Source organism: Pipra filicauda, unplaced genomic scaffold (assembly GCF_003945595.2).
Source record: "Pipra filicauda isolate LSUMZ 115617 unplaced genomic scaffold, ASM394559v2 scaffold33_size4404698_pilon, whole genome shotgun sequence".
Classification (NCBI taxonomy): Eukaryota; Metazoa; Chordata; class Aves; order Passeriformes; family Pipridae; genus Pipra; species Pipra filicauda.
In genome coordinates, this window is record NW_024104465.1 from 1,331,891 (window position 1) to 1,352,646 (window position 20,756).

The following is a 20,756-nucleotide window of genomic DNA, read 5'->3' on the forward strand; positions in this document are numbered from 1 at the left end:
TCATTATTACTCTTCATAAATGTTGGTGGTCTGTCAGCACTTCTAACCAAGCTCCATGCATGGCATATTGCAGTAGAATGGATCCACAGTGTTCCCAGCGGTTGCTGAGACATGAAAGCAATGACAGGAAGAGAGCTTTTGGAAAATTGCAGAAGAGAATGGCAATTGATGGGAAGTTAGAAAGATGGATCAGAGCCTACAGCTTTGCTTCCTTCCCTGCCTGCAGGGGAAAGGCAGACTGAGAGTGCTCTCTCCCAGTGTTGTAACACGCAGGAAGAAGCAGCGAAGGAGGAAAAATTGTATCCCATTTTCTCTTGCTGAAAGGCAATCAAATGACACTCAGGCCAGTTTCCTTTTCAGAATTTAACGAGCCAGCCCCCAGTTGCAGGGACTTGACTCTGCCTCAGACTGAAGCCCTCCTGTCTCCTCCAGGGACGGTGTTTCTGCAGCTGCCGTATTCCAAGCGGAAGTTCTCCTGCGGGCAGCAGCGGCGCCGGCGCAACTCCACCAGCTCCACCAACCAGAACATGTTCTGTGAGGAGCGAATCGGCTACAACTGGGCCTACAACACCATGCTCACCAAAACCTGGCGCTCCAGCGCCACCGGGGACGACAAGTTCGCCGACCGGCTGCTGAAGGACTTCACTGACTTCTGCTGGAACAAGGACAGCCGGCTGGTTCTCTTCTGGACTGACTGTCTGGACAAGATGCACGCCAGTGCTCCGTGAGATAGGGCTGCATTGGATCTCTTAGGGAGACAGCTAAAGCTTTACCTTGTGGCAAGGATGTAGAAGTGAAGGATGAGTGAAAAGAGCCTCTCTGTTGGATTCATCTTGAGGCTCCAAGAGGACCTGAACAATATTGCTGTTGATATTCAACAGAATTTGATTAAGTGCTTGGAAAAAAAAAGAATCTGAGCTCTTAGCTTGCCAATATCTATCCCCTGACTTCAGCTTGGTTTTAAGTAGCTGCAGTCCTTGATTGCCAAAACTTCAGTTAGAGCAGAGGTAAAGGAGGGAGAGTGCAAATGTTTTTCAAGGGCAGTTGGATTCAGCACAGTGTGATGGTAGAGGCTTCCTGTCTGTGGAAATGATGGGTGCCCTTGGCATCTGCTGTGCCTGGCAGCAGCCTGCCCCTGCCTCTCCTGAGGTGTACCTGATTGTGTCAATATGTAAGATAAATGTGAGAGATGCTTGTTACATTTCATACATGTAAATAAGTAAAAATGCAGAAAAGCAAGTGCCCTGATGTTTTGTTGTAACTCCACAGACAGCAGTACAGAAAGAGTGAAAGAGAACAATTGCCAAGAGGAAGTACTGCTTCCTGTACCCAGCTCCAAGTTCAGTGCTGGGGCTTTGTCTTTTAAGCATCCAGGACTTTGTCTCCAGCTCTGGATCTAGAACAGTGTCACACAGCAGGAGCAAGAAGCCAGTTACTGTCCTGCAAGGCCAGCACCAAAGCCTAAGGAGAAATCAAGGGCCACTGAGCACAAAATACTGCTGAGAATAACAAGCAGATTTTTAGAATGTGTCTGCACGCAGCAAAAAGAAGGTGCCTGTGCTCAAGTATGTAGCCTTTGTCTTTGCACAGAAAGCTCCCACGTGGCCCAGGGCCTCTGCACGAGCTGCTTATTTAAGTGCAGATTTAGGGTGGGTTCACAACCCAGCCGTGCTGAGCGTGGGGGCTGCTGGCTCCTGCTGCGAGATGGTTCCTTTTGTTACCTGTCCTCGAGAAACTGGAGTCAGGGGAGGGTTGACACCTTCACAATGGTGTTCAGACCTGATTAAGGGAAAATAATCGCAGCTGCTTCAGTTTCTATCCCCCAGACGGCGCCTGGATGACTCATCTGTTTTGAGACGGCACCCACCCACAAAAGGTGGGTTTGAGCCTCGTGCCTCTTCATTCAGTTCCTAAGTGTGTCAAAATCATCAGTGCGTGTCTGAGCCCCATTAACGACTTAAAAATTGCTCTCTACTATGAAAGCAACTCGCTGCCACGTACTCTCCCCCACCGTACAATGAACGGCGCCGTGCACGCGGTGGGTGCTTGGTCTGAGGGCTCCCGGGGCGGGGTCGGGGTGTGGGGCAGCCCTGGAGCCCCGCCTGGGCGGGGAACGAGCGGCCGCTCCTCACCTGATCCCGGAGGATGAGGGCCAGGACCGGGACCGGGCTGCAGCGCGTCCCTGCTCCTCCACTTCGCAGGTATTTAACAGCTTTTCCCGTTCTTGTCCGGCGGGGCTGGAGTTGGCCCAAGGATAGGGTGTCCCCAAGGGTACCACGCCGGCCCCCTTTTCCCTGGAAAAAGGGTAAAAACCAGCCCCGACGATTGCTTACACTTTGCAGTAACTGCGACTGCCCCGGCCTGAGAAAGCGCCGTTTTGGAGAAAAACTAACTAGTTTCACCTGAATTTCACCGAACTACTCTGTTCGAGTAGTTTTAACCTCTAAGCTGTGCATGTAAAGCTTAGAGTCAGTCTCCGAGTTTCAGGGCAAGTTTAATGTGTCTTTCTGAGCTCAGTTTTTTCAACTGCAAACTTGGTGTGGCTTTAGTTTTTTCAGGGCTGCTTTAGGCCTAGTTTTATTTAAAACATTTTAAGGTCCTCGGGCTGCTTTTAATAGCACAGCGAATTTCTTTCCTTTAAAAAAAAAAAAAGACATACCATAGAAGCTAAAAATAGGAGATAATAGTTTTTATCTAACCACAACTTTGTGCATTTCATGGAAAAAGTTTCCAACAGGACATGAGGATGAAGCAGTTCATGGCCATGTTAAACAGGAATAAAAACAAGAATCCCCCACCCTCCGAGCTGCTGGATCTAGCAGGAGAGCTTTGCCGGGACCTCCAGAGCTCGCCCCCTAGTCTGGAGAAGCTGGTTGGGGCCATGATGGGATGCAAACACAAGATGTATTTTCTCACTAACATCCACATTGTCCGGGCTTGCGTGTTCGTTCACATCCGTAATGGGCAGCATGACACAGCCTGCAGCCTCCTGGAGGTAGGGATGTGTTCTTTGGTTCTTCGTGGAGACAAAAAGCAGTATTGGAAAAACAGTAGTTAGAGCTGTTAGTGCAGAGGGACCCAAACTGCAGCACGTGGAGTGTTTCCAGCTGGCAGAAGGCAGTGGAAGGTGATATGTGTGCATTGGTTGACCTGAAACTCAGGATAAAGCCTTTGCTACAGGCAGTATTCATCAGCCAAGGGGAAGAAGGTAATTAGGTGATTATGGGGTTGGCTGTAGCAGGATTTTTGTTCTTTAATGTGGTGGCTCTTGGAGTTTTTCACAATCTTAGGACATAAACGTCTTGGGAAGCCCAAGATTAGAGTGCATGTCAGGGTGGGAATATATGAGGAAGGCTAGATGGTGCCACTCACAGTGAGGGATTTTGGCCTCTTGATCTGGTCATCTAGCCCTTTTCACCAGGGGAAAAGAAGGAATTAAGCAGGCAACTCCCTGTGTACCTTAGAGAAGGTACAGGAGCCATATGCTCGGGTAATGTACCAGCTTTGTCAAACCAGCTGGAATCTCGGAGTAAATTTCTGTTGTTGCAGGTTTTCTCTTTTATAGGAAGTCTGACTGACTCCCGGGAAAGGTTTGTTTATACACTGTTTTGTTTTAGCAATGCAAGGCAGAAGAGAAGGAACAACTGGTGCAACTTTGGCACGAGGTTCACTATCGGATGGTTATGGAGGAACACCACAGGGATTTTCTGACACCACTGCAGAAATTCCGTTGCAGGAAGAGGTACTGCATCGTGGGGGGACCAACACTTTTTTCTCTGCTGTGGTTAGCAGAGGTAGGGGCTACAGATGCGAAAACTGGTGTTGCATGTCAAGATGCTGCTTCTTGGAGCTGTTTTTTCTCTTGGTGTTTTGATCACTTGTGGCAATGCGAGAAAATTCCCATGAATGTCAATGACTCTCTTTGGGGTCTTTTTTAATCCTGTTTTCTCCTGTGTACAGGAATCCTCCACCTATTTCCCTTTGTCCTGAAGGTTTGAAGACTAGAAACTATCCAGAAGAAGTACGCCAGCACCTGCACAGGTTTGCTGCAGAGGTGACAGCAAACCCAGACAGGAAACAGCGGGTAGGGATATGTTACTTAGAGTCAAGTCTCTTTGTCACAGAAAGCAGGACTCTGTCATCAGAAATCTGGAACTGGTGTTTTCAGAAGCCTCACTGGGGCTGGGATTCCTTGTATTTGATCTTTCCCTAAAAGTTTCTTTAAAAAAATCATCAGGTTCATGCTAAGTAATTTCTCTTGCTGTGGACAAGAAGTTGAGGGCAATAAATTCCTCTCTGGGTTTTTAACAGTTCTAATTTTGTAGTGATTGAGCACAGGCAGTGAAACAGCCGTCACTCAGAAGAGCTCTATTACAGTGACAAATAGTTCTGTCTGACTGGACTGAGTTACAGCCTGTGGAAAATTGCACTTTGTTCACCAGAACGTGTTTTGTGCTGACTTATCGCATCAGATTCACAGCATTTGAAAACACAACAGGCTGTGTTGATGTGTGCATGGATCTACCTTCTTTGGACAGGGACAGATTTGTAATGGAAGTGATGTGTGAATTAATTCAGTAATCCTGGTTGATCACTGCCTTGGAAGGTGAGAGCTTCAGACTTTGGAGACTGCCTCTGTGAAGGTGTTATCCTGGGGGGTGAATGTGCTCTGGTGAGGGCACTATTTGGTGAGCAATATAATAGCAGTGTGTGGTTTCCTTTAGCAAACAAATTGTCCGGGGGTGCAGGGTGGAATGTGTGTTTTCTGTCAGCTCTGAGGACAGAGGTCAACAACTCTGAGTTGGGGTCCTCAATCGGATCCACAGAGACTTCTTGGAGACGTAGTGAGTAAACTTCTCTGGGTTTGAAAGCTCTTGCTGGGCTGCTTTTGGAACTGAAGGGAAAAGCCTGATTATGTGGATGTGGTTTATTCTTTTCCCCTTCGTTTCTCCCTACACCTGGGTTTGCAGAAGGAATTGGCTCGGGACACGAACCTGCAGCCAGTTCAGGTCTATAACTGGTTTGCGAATTATCGGCGACGTCGAAAATCCTGCGTCCTTCCTATGGAACAGCACAACTCCTGTCCTGGGAGGACTCAGGCTTCCCACGCAAAGGAGGAGCAGACTGCAGGTTTGTGTCTTCCTAATGGGCTTAGGATGTGGTCCAGAAAGCTGAAAATCAATTTGAAATTCCCTTGGGAAGGGAAGAAATTGCTTCTTGAGAACAGCATCTATACGCTGATGGATCAAGTGGGCGCTGGAGGACTCTGCTTCACTGGAGTCCCTCGTTGTTTGGCCAGAGGCTGTGAGTCCATAGGAGCAGACACTCCTAAGGCCTGTGCCAGGGACAGGTGAAAAGGGATGCCTGGCTCAGAAGGAGCACCAAATGAAAGCAAATACATGGGAGGCAGCAGGTTTTAGCTCTCAGATTCTGGGATCAGGGCAGTACTCCTGGAAAAACCCCTATTTCCATGCCCCTCCACAGAATCTTAACCAAACTTCAGTCACAGGGAACAAGGGGGTCTTGCTGTATTTGGCAAATTAGACTTGTTTCATTGCCTTTTGGAGTAACCATTAGTGTTCTCTCACCTGCCTGGCCTGCACCTTTCAGGTGGATCTCATGCAGGCACTGGTTCTGAGCAAATGGAGATAACCCTCGGGCCCTGGGAGCCAAGGTGGGAGCAGTCAGCTGCAGATCTGATTGAGCCTCCCAGAGGAACGTATTTAGAGATGCTGGAATCCAGGTGATGTATGAAAAACACTTTATAAGTGACACTTCAGAGACAAAGCAACCTCTAAACATATTTGTGCAACTGAGTTTCGTGTCAGTTCCCAGGAAGCATCACTTAGGAGTCTTGACACCACAGATGGACATGGTCCCTGCCCAGTCAGAGCAGTTGATCTTCCAGCTGTGGGAGGGCAGGATTCAAAGGTTTAGCTGGGGGTCCCCTCTTGGCAAAGCAGTGTGTCTGGCTGATTTATTTTCTCCATCATTACAGCTTTATGCAGAGCACTGAGGTGTATGAGGCAGGAACAAGCATGGCTTTGTTCTCCACTCCCAACATTGAACAACCTGTACCTTTCTGCACCGAGGCTGTGCTGGAACCAGGACCCTGCTTTAGCCCTGCATGGCTGCAGCCCAGAGCAGCAGTGAGCAGTGCTGTGGCCAGCCCCCAGCTGGGGAGCTTGGTCCTGTACCCTTACAAGCCCCTTCCCATCCTGGATGAACACCTGGCCATGTGGCAGAGCCCTTGCAGCACCAGAGGAGTCTCTGGCTCTGTGTGGACCCCAGATATAGAAGGTTAGTAAAACTGCACCCAGATTGTTGACCTCAAGAGTTTCCAAGCTTCTCTTCCCTTTGCTGTAAACGCTCTTGCTCACTTTAGTGGCTTTCCAATGTCACGAGAAATGGGAGTGGGGCTTATTTTGAGCTTTGGAGTTCTGCCTCTATAGTAGTTCAATGAGAAAAAGCTGTTGATTTAAGGTATTGAAACAGACATTCTTACCTACTCTTTTGCCTAAACTGTAATTGCTTCCATAAGATAGTAGTGGATTCCTTTTAGTGTTTCCACTGGAAGAGTCCCTCCAGGTGTTGTCTGCTCCCCGTGTCCATTTTTAATGCCAGTTGTCCTTAAGAGATTGCTTGAGAAGAGGCTGGGAACTTCTTAACTGTGACATGGTGCTCTTCAGGCACACATTCTCCCTTTCCTTTCTCCTTCCTGCTATTCTTTCTCTCTTCCTCTTCGTCTCCTTCCTGTCCAGTCTTGTTCAGCATTCCCACCATCTCTTTTCTTCCCCCTGTTCTTCAGAATAGCCTTGATAGGTGTACAGAACAGAGGGGGCTGTGAGTGCCATTCCCCCAGCCTCTGGTGAACGTGGAGCAAGGAGAGAAGGAATAGCTGGGTCACGTTATCTGTCTATGTACTTGTGTTTAATACAAGCATTTATTTCAGCAGGTATCAGAGTTCCCTTGAGCAGAGTCCCTCAAGGTGGCTCTATTGAAGGCAGTCCAGGAAGAATCATTCAGCAGTCAGATTTAGAGGTTGAAAGCTTCATCTTTAGAGAAGGACAGCTAGGGACCCTGGAATCTATTCCCCACAGGTAAAGGGAGGGAAAGCACAGGGCTGCTTAAAGGCAGGAATAACAATGCTGTGGGTGTAGCCCTCTCTTGAGTCACTGTTAAAGAGGGTTGCAGAAAGAGTATAGATGCATCTCATTCCCAGGGCCTGATTCTCCTTGTGTCCATCCTATTTTGCAGGTAGTGCACTGGAAATGTGTAAGTGTATATGTGTGTGTGTGGCACAAAGGGGATTTGGAACCAGCTGAATCAGGAAAGACATGAACCCCTCTTTTTAAAGCAGGTCCAGCTTCTGAGCTATTTGCTTGTTTTTGGCAGAAAATCATAACCTATACTGATCCAGTGAGAGCTGATTCTGTGGGCTGGGTTGGTAGGGCCTGTACTTAATCCCAAAATAGTTTTTGTAGCTTCACAACCCCATGACAAGATTATTCCATAGGGCAAGCTTTCCAAATTGGAAGACAGAAAGGCACTGTTATATCTTTCTGTTTTCCACCTGTAACAACTGTTTCAGAATTCAGATTTTCTCTGAAACTTAAGATAAATTCAGAGAATGCAAAACAACAAAAATTCGTGCCATTTTCCATATGTTATACAACTTGCATCAAGTTACATAAAAATAAACACTGCCAAAGAGATATTATGAGCTTCCTTCACTTTACTGATCTGCAAGACTGAGCAGGAGCAGCAGCCCCATTTCACAACCCATCTGTTGACACTGTCCAGCATTTGTGCTATAGCACTACACTGTCAATATGGCAAAAAAGCAGGTAGAAGGAGCTTTATTCCCACTTTATGGAGGAGGAAGCAGAGGCACAGAAAGCTTTGTGACTTGTCAAGCAACAAGGGAAGGCAGTGATTCACTGGAGATAAAGATCAGTGAGGTTTTGGCCCCCTTTCCCTGCTAAAAACATTTCTGCCTTTTACCCCTGTTTCCCAGTTGGCTTTGTGCCTCGTTCACAGTCCTGTCAGACTGCTCTGAATCGCTGGGGAGAACCCAGGTCTGGGCATTGTAAAACTCAGTCTGTGTTTTAGGATTTGCAGTTTTAAACAGTGGCAAAAGATCATGAAAGATCAGCAAGGGTTGCTGGCAATATTTTGGCTGGATTTAAAATTGCATGTTCTGACTCTGGAGTGAGCTCATGTTTATTTTTAAAATATGTGCTGCCAGTAGGAGAAATCTATGGTGGATGTCTCCTTGTTGGATATGTCAGTTGTGCCAGGAATCCACACACCCTTTATCTTATTCTGTCAGGGGCGGGACTTGCTGCTTCATTGGCACCTTTGGGGGAGGATGTATTATTTGAACTCTATTTGTAAACCCTATTCATTGCCCTGGTCCAGCTCTGCCCAGAAGCTTGAACTCCCCAAAATACCATGAATGCTACAGAACATCAATGTTTTTTAGAAGTGAGTGGCGCTCAGGCTGCAGCTTCAGCAATTTCATTTTGCTCTCTGGGGAGCCAGGGGACCTCGTGTGGGTGATCTTGGGTAAGATCACTGCTCCCTGAGTGAGGATCACCTGTGTTATCAGCCAGAGCCCTCTCACAGAGTTACTGATTGGAGAGGAGTTTTGTGTCACCAGCGTCCTCCTGAGCAGTCACGTTGCAATGAGCATCACTCATCTGGGAGCTCTGAGCAACAGCTCAAACTGGAAGAGTCAAATGAGTGTTGCTGTCCTGGAAAGACAGGGCAGTGAAGTTATCCCAGCTTTACACATGAGAGTAGTGCACAGAGAAGGAAATTATTTAGCCAAGGTCACCCATCTGGAGTGGACTCAGTGTTATGCCTCGCCAGCACCTGTGACTCCCTGCTTCCTGAGTGCAGGGATAGAGCTACAAGTCAGCCAAAGGACCCTTCATCTGCTTGTCTCATTTTTAAAGGTGCTCACCTGGAAAGGACTTGGCCTGAAACTTATTAGAACAACTCCTGTTGGTTTCTTTCATGGGCTTTTTACAGCCAGTCCTACGCACTTGGGCTGTATCCAAACCTCTTCTGATCTACAGGGCTGTGAGGTGGGAGTGTGAGAGGGAACCAGGCTGGGAACTGACTGTCTCCATCTGCTTCTGCTGCCTGAGAGGAAACTTTGATCCAGCTAGTGGACTGGAAGTCCCTGTGGGACACCAAGCAGATGCTCACCTTTACAGGGAGTGGTGGTACATCTTGTTCACTCTGCAAGTCAGGCCAGGTGGAATGTAGCCCAGCTAATGGTTCATGCAGAGTGGAACCCTCGTGCTCCCATTTCAAACAGAAAAGCACCCTGAGCTCTGTGGGGCAAGGCTTTCTGCATTTCTGAGCCAGCATATTGATCTAGAAAATGTCAGTGCTGGGATGGCCGTGGCAGCTCACAGCTTCTGCCTGGGTTTTTGGGATCCCAGCTTGGAGTGCCAGGAATCCTCCTGCTGTTAGGCTCTCCCTCTGGATAACCCAGCACCCTGACTCTGGCAGGCAGCACTTCCCGAGCCCACAAACAGGGGCTACTTTGTGGCAGTTGTGTAACTGAACGGCAGGACTGGTTGCTAAGGGCGCTGTGCGTGTCGGTGGAAGTGGGCTGCAAAAAGGGATGAGACATTCCTGGTGGGGGTGGAGAGTGGGAGAGGGAGCTGAATCCATTTGTCATTAGGAAATGTGACTGCCTGAAAGCAGCTCCAACAGAGGAGTTCCCTGATGGCTGCAGCCTGGGGGGCACTCTGAGGGAGGGCAGTTTGACACCTGCACTGTTGGTTCTCCTTTTTTCCTGTGCTCTGCTAGTGGGCACCTCTTGTCTGGGCCTGTATGGACACTCATGCCCTGGGCTATTCCAGCTGGTGGTATGGGCAGTGTTGTTGCATTAGAAATACCTTAGAGTTGGTGATGATGGGAAAGAACATCAAATTTTCAAGTACCCAGTGTCTGCTACTTGACCCAGTGCCCGCAGACTGATCTCTTGAGGCAGAGACCCCAGGGGAGTGGGGATGGGGATCCGGTCCTCAGACTCCACTGGTGGCCTTGAAAAGCTGTAGTAGTATCATAGCCAATGTTGTGGCTGTGTCTAAAGCCACGTGTTTATCTGTTTTGACTCTTAAGATCTCTGTTTTTAAAATATGTTCCAGGAGAGAGACTTTTTAGTAGATACCTCCTTGATTATGGAGAGCATTTTGGGGGCAGAAGGAAAGTTGCAAATTGAGATGTCATTCCCTGATACTGCTCCTGGTCAGGCCTGTCATCCCACTGCAGAATCTGTATTCTCAGGCCATAACAATTTGGAGAAACGGGGCAGATGTGGAGACAACTAAGCAGAACTCTATTAAATTAATAGTCTTGCCAACAAGCCCCTCTTGTCCTGCTGAAAAGTATTACAGTAAGTGGCAAGTAGAGCATAAATACAAATGCACTTGTATATGGGTTTTTTTGCAGTTCCTGTCAGACTGTGTTTGACAAGCCTCAGTGCCCACCTGTTTCTGCACCCTGCATGGAAGAAAGCCAAGCCTTGGGACAAAACCAGGTAAGAGAACACACCTAATGCTCAGAGAAAGGAGCTCAGCCCTGCACACACTGTCCCCTGCAGCTCTATCACAGGAGATGTGAAATCTCCTATCATATTTAATATGAAACATGTTTGATCTAAGCATTCCTGTAGGTACCCAGTTCAGAGCAAGCTGGGCATTCCCTGGGTAACATCCAGCAGATACTGGATGAGGAGTGGTGGTTTTGTCGTTTTTCTTTTTCCCACTTGAATTGTTTGCCAGACCCTAATTTTATTAAATGTGTCATTGAAGTGGTGGCCAAAGGAACCTGTGCAGATCCAAAGTGCCATTTAAATTTGGAGTCATGGAGGGCTCACCTGGCACTGTGGAATGATGGCTGCTTGAGGGTCCTCCCCTCTGAGGGGTTCTGCACAATCTCATTCTGCTCTCTCAGACCTCTTGAAATGTTTGATGTAATTTTCATTTCCAGGCCTGTGTTATTGTTGAGGAGAGGGGATTTTGCACTGTTCTGAGATGGCTGATAGCAGTATACAGGGCAGTGTGAGTATAGGGCAGGATAAAAGAAGTTACTTCCATGCTGTGGATGCAGTCTGCATGCCTTCTGAGGGTGCTTTTAAGGCAATAGAGAATAGAAGTTGGAAATCTGGTGCTTTCAGAGCGACGAGGGCACATCTCTGAATTAAATCTTTCCTAAAAATAGGACCCAAGAAAGCCCTCTCTAAGGTGTACATTTAGCTATTTTTTTGGCTCCATGTGTGTTGGTCTAACAATCAGCATCCATTGCTATTTCCCTTGCAGTGTAAACTGCTGGAGAAAACCTTTTTAAAGAGATTATGAAAAGCAGGAGCCCATATCTGCTGGCCTCATTATGGGAAGTGGCTGCAGCTCTGAGGGCAGTAACAGAACCTCTTTTGAGCCTCTGAAAGCATCAATATAAAGATCTGTATCTTGGAAAGTGGCCTTTTTACCAGCCATAATGTAAGCCAGATGAGAAGGAAAGCTTTGGGCATTAATAATGAATGAGCCTTTTCTAAGATTTCCAGAGCATGCAGTCTCTGTAGGTAGTTTTCATCTTGCTGTTCTGCATTCCTGCACTGATTTTGCAGTGGTGTAGAAACATGACACTCAGTGCAATGTGGGCTGGGGAGCAAGAGACCAAGTGATGCCTGCAGATGTCAAAGGGGACATCTTCAAATCTTTGTAATAATTGCTCAGTTCAGGAATTCAGAAGAGCAATTTTTGCATATTTTAATGAGTGCTCTAGGAAAAGGCAGAGCTGGAATGGGTAAATGATTTTACAGCATTCTACAGACTTCCTGGGCACTTTGCTTCTTGCTGAATCAAATGGCTCTGGGCTTGTGGCAGGGATGTGCAGATCTTTGGTTCCTATGGCTGAACCACAGGGGTGCAGATGGACACTTCCTTTTGTCCACATATACCTCGATTTGCTTTTTTATGTCATGCGTACCATCAGAACCAAAATGAGAGTAAAACAAAAGCTAAAAAACCAAAAATTTAATTCATTTTGGAGACATTTCTTTCCCTTCCTGAGCAGAGCACCCTTGTTCAGGTGATCGCTCCCTCTATTATTTCATCCTGGTCTTACCTTCTGTCAGTTACTGGCTTTTACAGGAGCCAATGCCTTGGGGCAAAGGGAAGGGAATTGCTCTGCTCTGAAATACTGAGAGTTGGATTGTGCACTGATTGTACTTGTCACTGTTACACCATGTCCTGCACAGATGGATCACTCTACCTGAGCTTAGAGGGGAACAAGGCCTTTGTCCCTCCATGCCCAGAGCCCTCAGCACTGACATTCCCTCCCATCACACACCTTGTGCTGCTGTCTGGTTGCCCAAAGGGGCTCTCCCACCATAAGCAACTGTGTCAAAAATCATATAGTGAGGTTTTGATTCCTTCCTGTGTCTTTCAGGTCCTGGAGGATCCAGCTGGTGACCCGTTAAGCAGCGACGCGTTCTGGGCAGCGTGCCTGCTCTTTGAGTTCTCTGCCAGGGGACAGATGTGACCTGCCTGCAGAGACACTCGGGGTGGGCTGCGCTTCCCCAGGAAATACCCCATCGATGCCTATTTTTTCCTCTTGTATTTTTTTATAAATTAATCAGGAGTTTGACAAGGGGATGAATAAGAGTGAGGGAGAAGGATTGGAGGCGTTTTCAAATGGTTACAAAGTTTGGTTTACTTACAGTTTTATTAAGAATTTTGCAAAGGATAGAAGAAACACTGTGGACTGGAGGTTTTTACTGGAGCAGTCTGAAGCTGTAGTGTAGATGCTAAAATTACCAAGGCACTTATTCTGTGGCAGTTACATGGATTATCCATAGTACTGGTGAGATCAGAGTCCTTCACTGCATCATGAAGGTAAATTAAGCTCCTCTACTTTAAAGGAGTAAAATTTAGTTATATTGCCTTACAGTGGATATTGAATAACTTTTTCTCAGTTCTGGAAAACAAGGTGTCAGCTAAGTGCTGGTAAAATACAGCTGTTTCTTATCCCTGCTTTCCTGTTGTGCTGCGGGGTGTAACTTCTGGAAGGTTCCATGTTCCGTAGTGCCACAGATGGCACAAACTGGAGCATGGCAGAAATTTCAGTGCTAAAGCTCTGGCAGGAATGGGGGAGGTCCTACCATGGTTTTGGTGTTTAATACCAAGAAGTAGCAAGGTGCAGGTTTAAAGCTAATCCTGCAAGTCATGGGGAGTGGTCTTTTGGGCATTTTCCCTATTTTCCCTTTAGGGTATTTTTTGCAGTGTTACTGTTGGGGTTTAAATCTGTGTTGGAGAAGGGGTCATCTTTGCCAAACCTGCAGCCTGGAGATACACGGAGGAGGTGCTTCCCTTACCTTTTGTTACAAAGTTAGCAAATAAAGGTTGTCAATTACTGTTTCTCCAGGGTTCCTTTTTCAAGGTAGGGGTATGAAGTGATAAATGTCACATGACAATTATGTATTAAAACCCAGCACCAGCTGCCCTGGGAACACTTGTGTGTGTTGAGACCCTGATGTCTCCCTTATTTTGGTGGCTCTCACTCGGAATGCCCATTTCTTACTGTCGAGGGTTCTGGGCTCGGAGCACTGGTGCTTGGAAGGGTCACGCACATGTTACTGTTTATTGCCCTCAACAGCAGGGCCAGGTTTGTAGGACTCTCCCAGCCCCCGGTGAGGGACGGGCCCGCCCTCACAGCCCCGCGCCACCATCGCCCGCCCTCCTCCGCTCGGGGCCGTTCCCGCCGCCCGCTGCCGCCTCTCCATTGGCCCGCGGGCTGCCCCTGCCGCCTCGCCATTGGCCCGCGGGACCGTAGCAACAGCGACAGATATATCCTGCCGCGCCCTGATTGGCCGCCGCCTCCCGCCGAGCCATAGCAACAGCGGGGCGCGAGCGGGGCGCGCGCGGGCCGGGGGGGCCGGGGCTGAGGGGGCGTCGGGAGCCCTGAGGGGCGGGCGGCCCTCGGGCACCGCCATCGCGGGCACCGCGGGCACGGGTGCCGCCGTCACGGCCACGCCGCGTGAAAAACTGTTCTCCAGGCGTTAGCACTGTCGTTTCTGCGACCTGAGGTGGAAAGGAGGCAGGACACAGTCAGGGACGCGGCTGCACGCAGAGGCAGCGGCCCCATAGCAAAATTCACACTGGATTCTTGATAGACTGTTGTCCGAGATCCCAAATAAGGTACTTTATTCTTCACCAGTACTGGTATGACATGTCACTAGGATTACTATGATTTACTTAGTCAGTGGTATGTGATACATGTGGGTGATAACACTTCCCTACTGTTGAAGATGTATTGGAGTGAAGAGGAATGATGCCTTTCTTACAGTGAGATGTATTTTCAGTTCTTTTCAAATATTTAGTGCTGTTCCCTGTCAAGGAAAAGAATAAGATTAACATTGTGTATAGAAATTTTAGGTACCTATCATTCTAAATAGATTATTTTCTAATAAGCCATGCTAGGCAATGCAGGTACTTTGGGTTTGGATATAAATGACCTTTGTTCTACCACCTTAACAATACCAGTGTCCTAAGGCCTTGTAAGTTTTTTTAATAGTTCAAGAACACCATTGTTTTGACTTTTGAGTTAAAAAGAAGACACTCAGTTCAGCAGAATTTCTCAGGAGTGCTACAACAACAAGTCTCTTCCAAACTTAAATCTGAAAAAGAATTTTCAGCTAAAGCCAAATTAAAGCCTTTTCTCTCACACTTAATGAATTTCATTTCCAGATTTGGCACAGTTGTCCTCTGGAGGAAAACTGAATTTTCTAGGTCATTTCCCAGGTGAAATAACTTATTACTTTTCTGTAAATTTGTAAGACAATTCAAAGCTTGATATATGAAATTGAGCAAATTAAAAGTATTTCTCTTTAAGAGATGTAAAGTCAAGTGGTTAAAGTACAGTGTGTTCTGGCCCACTATTGTCTCATGTCACCTGGATGTTGAACCTGCACAAAACACTTTTGAGGAGCTAATTGCATTTGGACAGGAATTTGCAAGCAGGTGATCTCACGGGATTTGATCACTCTGAGTTACAGGTGAGCAGAGTTCAGAGGTGGGCTGTGCTTCCCCATCCCTGAGCCAGAAGAGAGGGGCTGCCTGGCCATGCAGTGGAGGAAGAGAACAAGTGAATCTCTGCTGAATGCCAGTGCTGCTGTTGTCCTTCTCTGCCTGTGCTGCTGGGTGGAGTTAGTCTTTGAAGGAGAGCCCAGTGGAGTTCTTTCCGTTGTGTTCACACTGGGGTAGCATTTGAATTGTTCAGTTTGTGCCTTACCTCGTTCTGGTTTTCTAGGTGTGATTTGCGTCCCTGTCATGTTCTGCTTTCCCTGTCCTACCATTTGGAACAAGCTCTGTGTTGATGCTGTTCCTCATTGGAGCTGTACTTGGAAGCACTCCGAGCACGTGGCTGACCTGCCCTGAGCTGAATGTGCTGTACCTGCTGTTGTCATTCCTCCTCCTCCACATGGCATGGCCTAGCAAAGGAAGGAGCTTGCCCTAGATACAAAAAAAAGAAGCCATTTTTATCCTAAAATGCATATAAGGGCCCAAAGAACAGTGCCTATATGTGTTGATGGGTCACAGAAAGGGGATGGAAATCTAGGAGGACTTTCTGTTACTTGGCTGTCCCTGAGGCGAGGGGGACACTTTCCCAATAGTCAGGTATCCATGTTTTCCACGTTGCTGCCAGAGGCAGCTTTTCTCTTGGCAGTTCAGCAGACAGCCCTAAGCCTGGCAAGGCCAGAGACTGAGCTTTTGCCTGTCAGTGGTTCTGTGCTGGAAGTGGGGTGTGCAAGTGGCCTGCATGGCAGCTGCCATGAAAAACTCCCCTGAACTAATCCCAGCATGACATGAGCAGCAGCTTTCCCTGCCTCTAGTCCCACTGGCAGTTCTGCTATCACAGTCACTGAATGGGTGTGTCCACGGCCCACTCAGGACAAATGCTGGGAGCTAAAGCTTCAAGGCCAGTGTTTCCAGGCAGTCTCCTGTTCTGGATGCCTGGCTCACCTTGCTTGGGGCCTCATTTTCAGAGGAAACGAGCACTTACATAGTGACTCAAGTAGGGCACCCAGAATAAGAGGCCACTTTTGAAAATGTTGGCAAAGGCATTTTGTTTTATCTCTGCACTTCACCAGTCTTATCCCCAAAGTCTTTCATGTTATGTTCTGCAGTGAAAGGTCATTGTTTCGGATCAATCATTTTCAGTGGGATTTAATCCAGTTCTGTGTCAAACTAATCCACTTTGGTAAAGGTTGAAGAGCAGTAAAAATTCATTTGTTAAGACAGATCTGGGTTTATTTTTTAAATGTGGCTGTTGATGCTGAGTCCTTAATTGTGTATGCCCAGCATGAGGCGTCTTCGGAGTGGTTCCTAAAATGATGGACATCTAAATTCTGATCTTATCTGTGGCCTGCAAATGCTCAGGACTTTTGGAAAAACCCTGGGATTTAGTGGGATTGATTTTTTTGGTGTTCATTGTGGTTTTTTACTTTCAGTATTTGCTTAACAGAGGTTGGGTTTTTTTTCTCTTACCTGTAGAGCCTCTTTTCAAAATGGTGCTCTGGTGGCAGCTGCTGATAAGCAGGCTCGTTCATGTTTTCCTGTTGGAGTTTGTGAATTCTGGTTACTTTCCCTTCATTACATAAAGAGTAAAACCACATTCTTCTCTCTGGGCAGGACTAGCAAACTGTGGTCTGAAGCAGCTCATGAGGGGTTAAAGCTGCTTTCAATTAGCTACCTTGTCCTCTCCACTTAAAGAACCCCCCCAGCTGAGCATGCTTGACAACCTCCTGTGCATATCCCTGAATCATTCTGGCAAGGAAAAACTGCCATAATCTTTTATTCAGACGTAGTGCTGCTTCCTCAGTGGACTCTGAAATGAGCAGGCGCTTGAAAATAGCCCCTTTCACCAGAGAGTTCTGGGGATTTATCAACTCATATCTGCACAGCATTTTGGACATGCAAAAGGCTACTGTGTGTGAATGCTGAATGATATGAAAAATACTGCAGTGATCCCAAATAGGCTTATGTGTACAGACCTGCCCTTACCCATGAGGGGGCAAGAGCTTTGCAGGTTTTGTACAAGTCCCTGACCTTCTGTTTTAGGTCTTCCCCTTTTAGTGAATGGATACACAGGGTACTTCCCCACAATTCATGGCATGAACTGTGCTGCTGAGCAGCACTCTGGCAGTGTCAGCTTTCTCTCTTCATTCTAGGATTTACCTTTGAGTTATGACGGAGGTTCTGGGAGACTGATTCAAAATTAATATGAAATTGAAATATGACAAATAGACTATTTTCACACACACTGTGACAGCCTAGAGGGTTCTGTTGCTCATTAAACTGTGGTGTATGGTTTGGCTAGAAATATGTCACTGAAATTACAGTCCCTTGCGGTTTGGGAAAGAATCATCACACTTCAGCTACACCCACTGCTATCTCGTGCTCTGATCTTGTCATTGGTGACAACACCTATCCTCCTGATGCACACTTATCTCACTGTACTGGGGGAATGTGCTGCCAGGATTTTAACAATAAAAATTACAGATAGTCTTAAGCCTGGGGAAGAATCTGTCCTTACAGCACTATTTGAGCATCATGCCCTGTGTAAGTGCCAGTCACAAGTATTTCCAAGATCAGATGTTCACAAACTCTGTCCCTCTTTCTCTACCGTGGTTGTTTGCTGTGATGTGGAAGCTGGTTAACCTCCCCCATCAGTGGGTGGTTTCTTCTGTTCTCTCTCTGTTTTTCAGTATCTTGTCCCCAAGACTTTCATCATTTAACAGTTCCCTAAATAAAACATTTCCTTGCTGCAGAAAAGAGAGGGAAGATCATCTGCTCCAGGGATCAGGAGGATGTTAGTGGCAGGGACTTTGTAGCACCACTGCTATAGTTCCATGAGTCTCAGGAAGAGTGCTACAAAATGTGTGTGCTCCCTCAAAATGTGTGTGCTCCCTCAGTGCTACCAGGACAACCCAAGGGGAGGCTTTCTGCCCTGGGGAAGGGCTGGGAATGGCACAGGGTAGTTTCCTTGTCCCTCTTCACCAGTGTCCCCACAGCTAAACATCAGCACCGGGGAGACACCCTGTGAGACTGCTGTGGTGTCCCCAGTGCCCCTGTGTGAGTGAGCAGTGAACTGGAATGGCATTTCAGAGGGAGCTATTTGTGGAACATGGGTGCTGTCCAATAATCAGATATGCCTGTGGAGCAGAGCCACTGCCTTAGGTCACAGTGCAATTTTCAGTGCCATAAGTTTCTCCATCTACAAATTCTTGCTGGGTGTGGTCACTGCTGACAACTCTCAGTCCTGCCTCATGAGAGCAGTATTCCTGAGCTTTGATGGGAATCACGGAGCTCTGTAATGTCATTTGTAATGCCTGGCATCTGAGCTGGGCAGGGGAACCACAGTCAGGCACTGCTTGTACCCCATGCAGCACTCTGCTAAAGAGGCTTGCTGATTTTTCCATTTCCTTTCCATTTTTGTTTTTAAGACATTGTAACTCATCTTATAAATATTGTAGCAGATTATAAAACTCATTGCATGAGCTCTAATTTCTGGTTTTTTGTACTCTTGTAGATTTGTGGAGCCACCATTATGGATGGAGATCCAGAGCAGTAGGCACTGTACACGCAGGAGAATATAGGTACTCTCCCAACCCTTGTATGTGCAATGCAATCTCTTCCCTTTCTTTAGGTTACAGTCACACTGTGGAAATGCTGCATACAAGGTTGTGTTATTTTAGCACTTTTCCTTGCAACTGTTGAATTTAGACATGTATCTGGTTTTAGAGCAATGAGGTTAACACATCACCTCCTGGATTCCAGGTGAAGAAATTTTGAGATGCGTTAGGTTAAGAAATAGTTGTTATACAGAAGTCTCAATTAAGGAAACCAAAAGCATTTAATGATAATATTTTGTGCATGTGTAGATATATCCACATATATTTGGCAGATTAATGCAGATTGGTTCAGTGGGTGAATAACTGGTTTTAAAAATACTTTGTAATCCATTTCCCTCGGGAGTCTGAAGCTGCTCTTCAAGACTAGAAAGCTCCTGGTAAACCCTACACATTTTCAGAGCTGCTGGAATGCTTTGCAGACTGACTAATCTCTACTGAGAAGTTATTACAGCTGCAAAGGTTCCTAGCTGGAGAATGGAGGATTGGCCCATCTCTCACTGTTCTTGCCTCAGTGTCAGATACATTAAAATCTGTGTGTTTTACATTGAATCATACCTTTTCAAGATCACGTCCTTACAGCTCACAGCTAAAAGTTTATTCTTAGGTAAAATCCATACAGGTTGTGCAATAATGATGATAATGAATGAGAGTGATACTTAGGATCTGCTCTGTTAGAACACTGTTTCTCTTAGAAACAGTGAAATTAGAATCCCGTTATGAAAAAGCCCCCTTTGGCTTGCTGGGATGCACACACGGTGGTGTGTGCTTCACACTGCTGCAAAGGGCTGTTTCCAGAATGTTCTGGCAATCAGTTTGTAACTTGCTGGATGTAATTTTTATCTTTTGTGCTTCATTAAGTATAATTACTGTTTATTCTTATTTGTCATAATATTTATTTACGTCCTTTAAAAAATCAGCAATATTCATCTAGTCCCTTTCAGAACTGTCGCATTTATTTTGAATGGCATTAGGGCTTAATGCACAAAAGCCAGCAGCATTAGAGTTAAGTCCGAAACTTTTGGCTGACACAAGGGACTGGATTTACTCATTTGCAACAGTGCAAGAGCACTGAGGGTAGGGGAGAGCAGAGGGATGAGCGAGAGCAGCCTTGTCCCTGCCCCCGGGGTGTGCTAATGGACCTGCTTTCCTTGTCTTTGGGGGTGAGGACAGATGTGAGCTCAAACTGCTACAGGTGCTCTGGGCAGCGGCTCTGGTGCGGAACGGTGCGCGGGTGAGCAGATCCCTCACTCCGCGGTACCGCAGCTCCCCGTACGCGCGGCCGTGAGGGAGGCTTAAACGCTGGTTCTGGGTTGAATAGGGAAAGTTAATCCACGATTTATTGTAAGAGAGGAGTAACGTGGCTGCCGGTGTTTCTGGGCACCACCAGCAGCTGTGTCGTTTGTGTGAGGTGCCTACTTTGAGACGATTTTTATGTAAGGCTGATAGTGTATCAATTTATGTAAGAGGAGCCCGACTATTACACATAATACCTAGTAAAGTTGAATTTAGTTGCATCTCTTAGGCAAGGTAGCAGAATTGCTCCGTGGTACCACCCCCACAACTGGGGCTGTTTCAAGGCAGCTGGGACGCGAGATACACTTATTTCCCCGGGACGAGGCACAGCCGTGTCACTGCTGCAGGCCAAGGCTGGCGCGGGCCGGCCGCGGTCGCACAAAGCAGCCATGGCGCTGGGCAGGGGCGCACACGTGAGCGCGGAGCGCGGTCACACGGGCGGCCCCGCGGGCCGGGGCGGCAGTGCCCGTGCCGGAGGCGGTGCAGAGGGGTGCGTGTGTGTGTGTCCGAGCCCCTGTGTCTGGGCTGTCCCGCCCGGCCCGGCCCGGTCCCGCAGTGCCCGCGCCCCCCGCCCACCTCCACCTTTGCAGCAGGAAAATGCAGCACTCGTAGCGCGCACGCGCGTCCCGCGGCCGGCGCCCCGCGATGGCTATTTATAGCAAGTGACGTCACCTAGAAATAGAGCGCGGGGGAGCGGCGCCCCCTCCCCTCCCCTGCAGCAGCCGCGGCTCCGCCCCCTCGTTGC

At 47.5% G+C, this 20,756-nt stretch overlaps 2 protein-coding genes across 12 annotated transcripts in view; both read left to right on the forward strand.

Annotated features, from left to right (window-relative positions):
- Positions 1–4,308, forward strand: part of DEPDC5 (DEP domain containing 5, GATOR1 subcomplex subunit) — a 64,328-nt gene extending 60,020 nt beyond the window's left edge. For 9 of the 11 annotated variants that reach the window (XM_039384222.1, XM_039384227.1, XM_039384229.1 and 6 more), the window contains one exon: positions 433–1,239. In XM_039384222.1, coding sequence (XP_039240156.1) covers positions 433–728 — 296 coding nt within the window. In that variant the 3' untranslated portion in view covers positions 729–1,239. Of the gene's footprint in view, positions 1–432; positions 1,240–3,617 lie in introns of those variants that run through there. The other 2 variants (XM_039384231.1, XM_039384226.1) reach the window with 2 other exon arrangements.
- Positions 3,917–13,443, forward strand: LOC113984322. Its single transcript, XM_027714280.2, has 7 exons — positions 3,917–4,084; positions 4,971–5,130; positions 5,611–5,743; positions 5,999–6,300; positions 6,953–7,100; positions 10,474–10,561; positions 12,475–13,443. Exons 2-7 carry the CDS (start codon positions 5,064–5,066, stop codon positions 12,565–12,567), a joined length of 831 nt encoding a protein of 276 aa, XP_027570081.2. The 5' UTR covers positions 3,917–4,084; positions 4,971–5,063; the 3' UTR covers positions 12,568–13,443.
- The last annotated feature ends 7,313 nt before the right edge of the window (positions 13,444–20,756 follow it).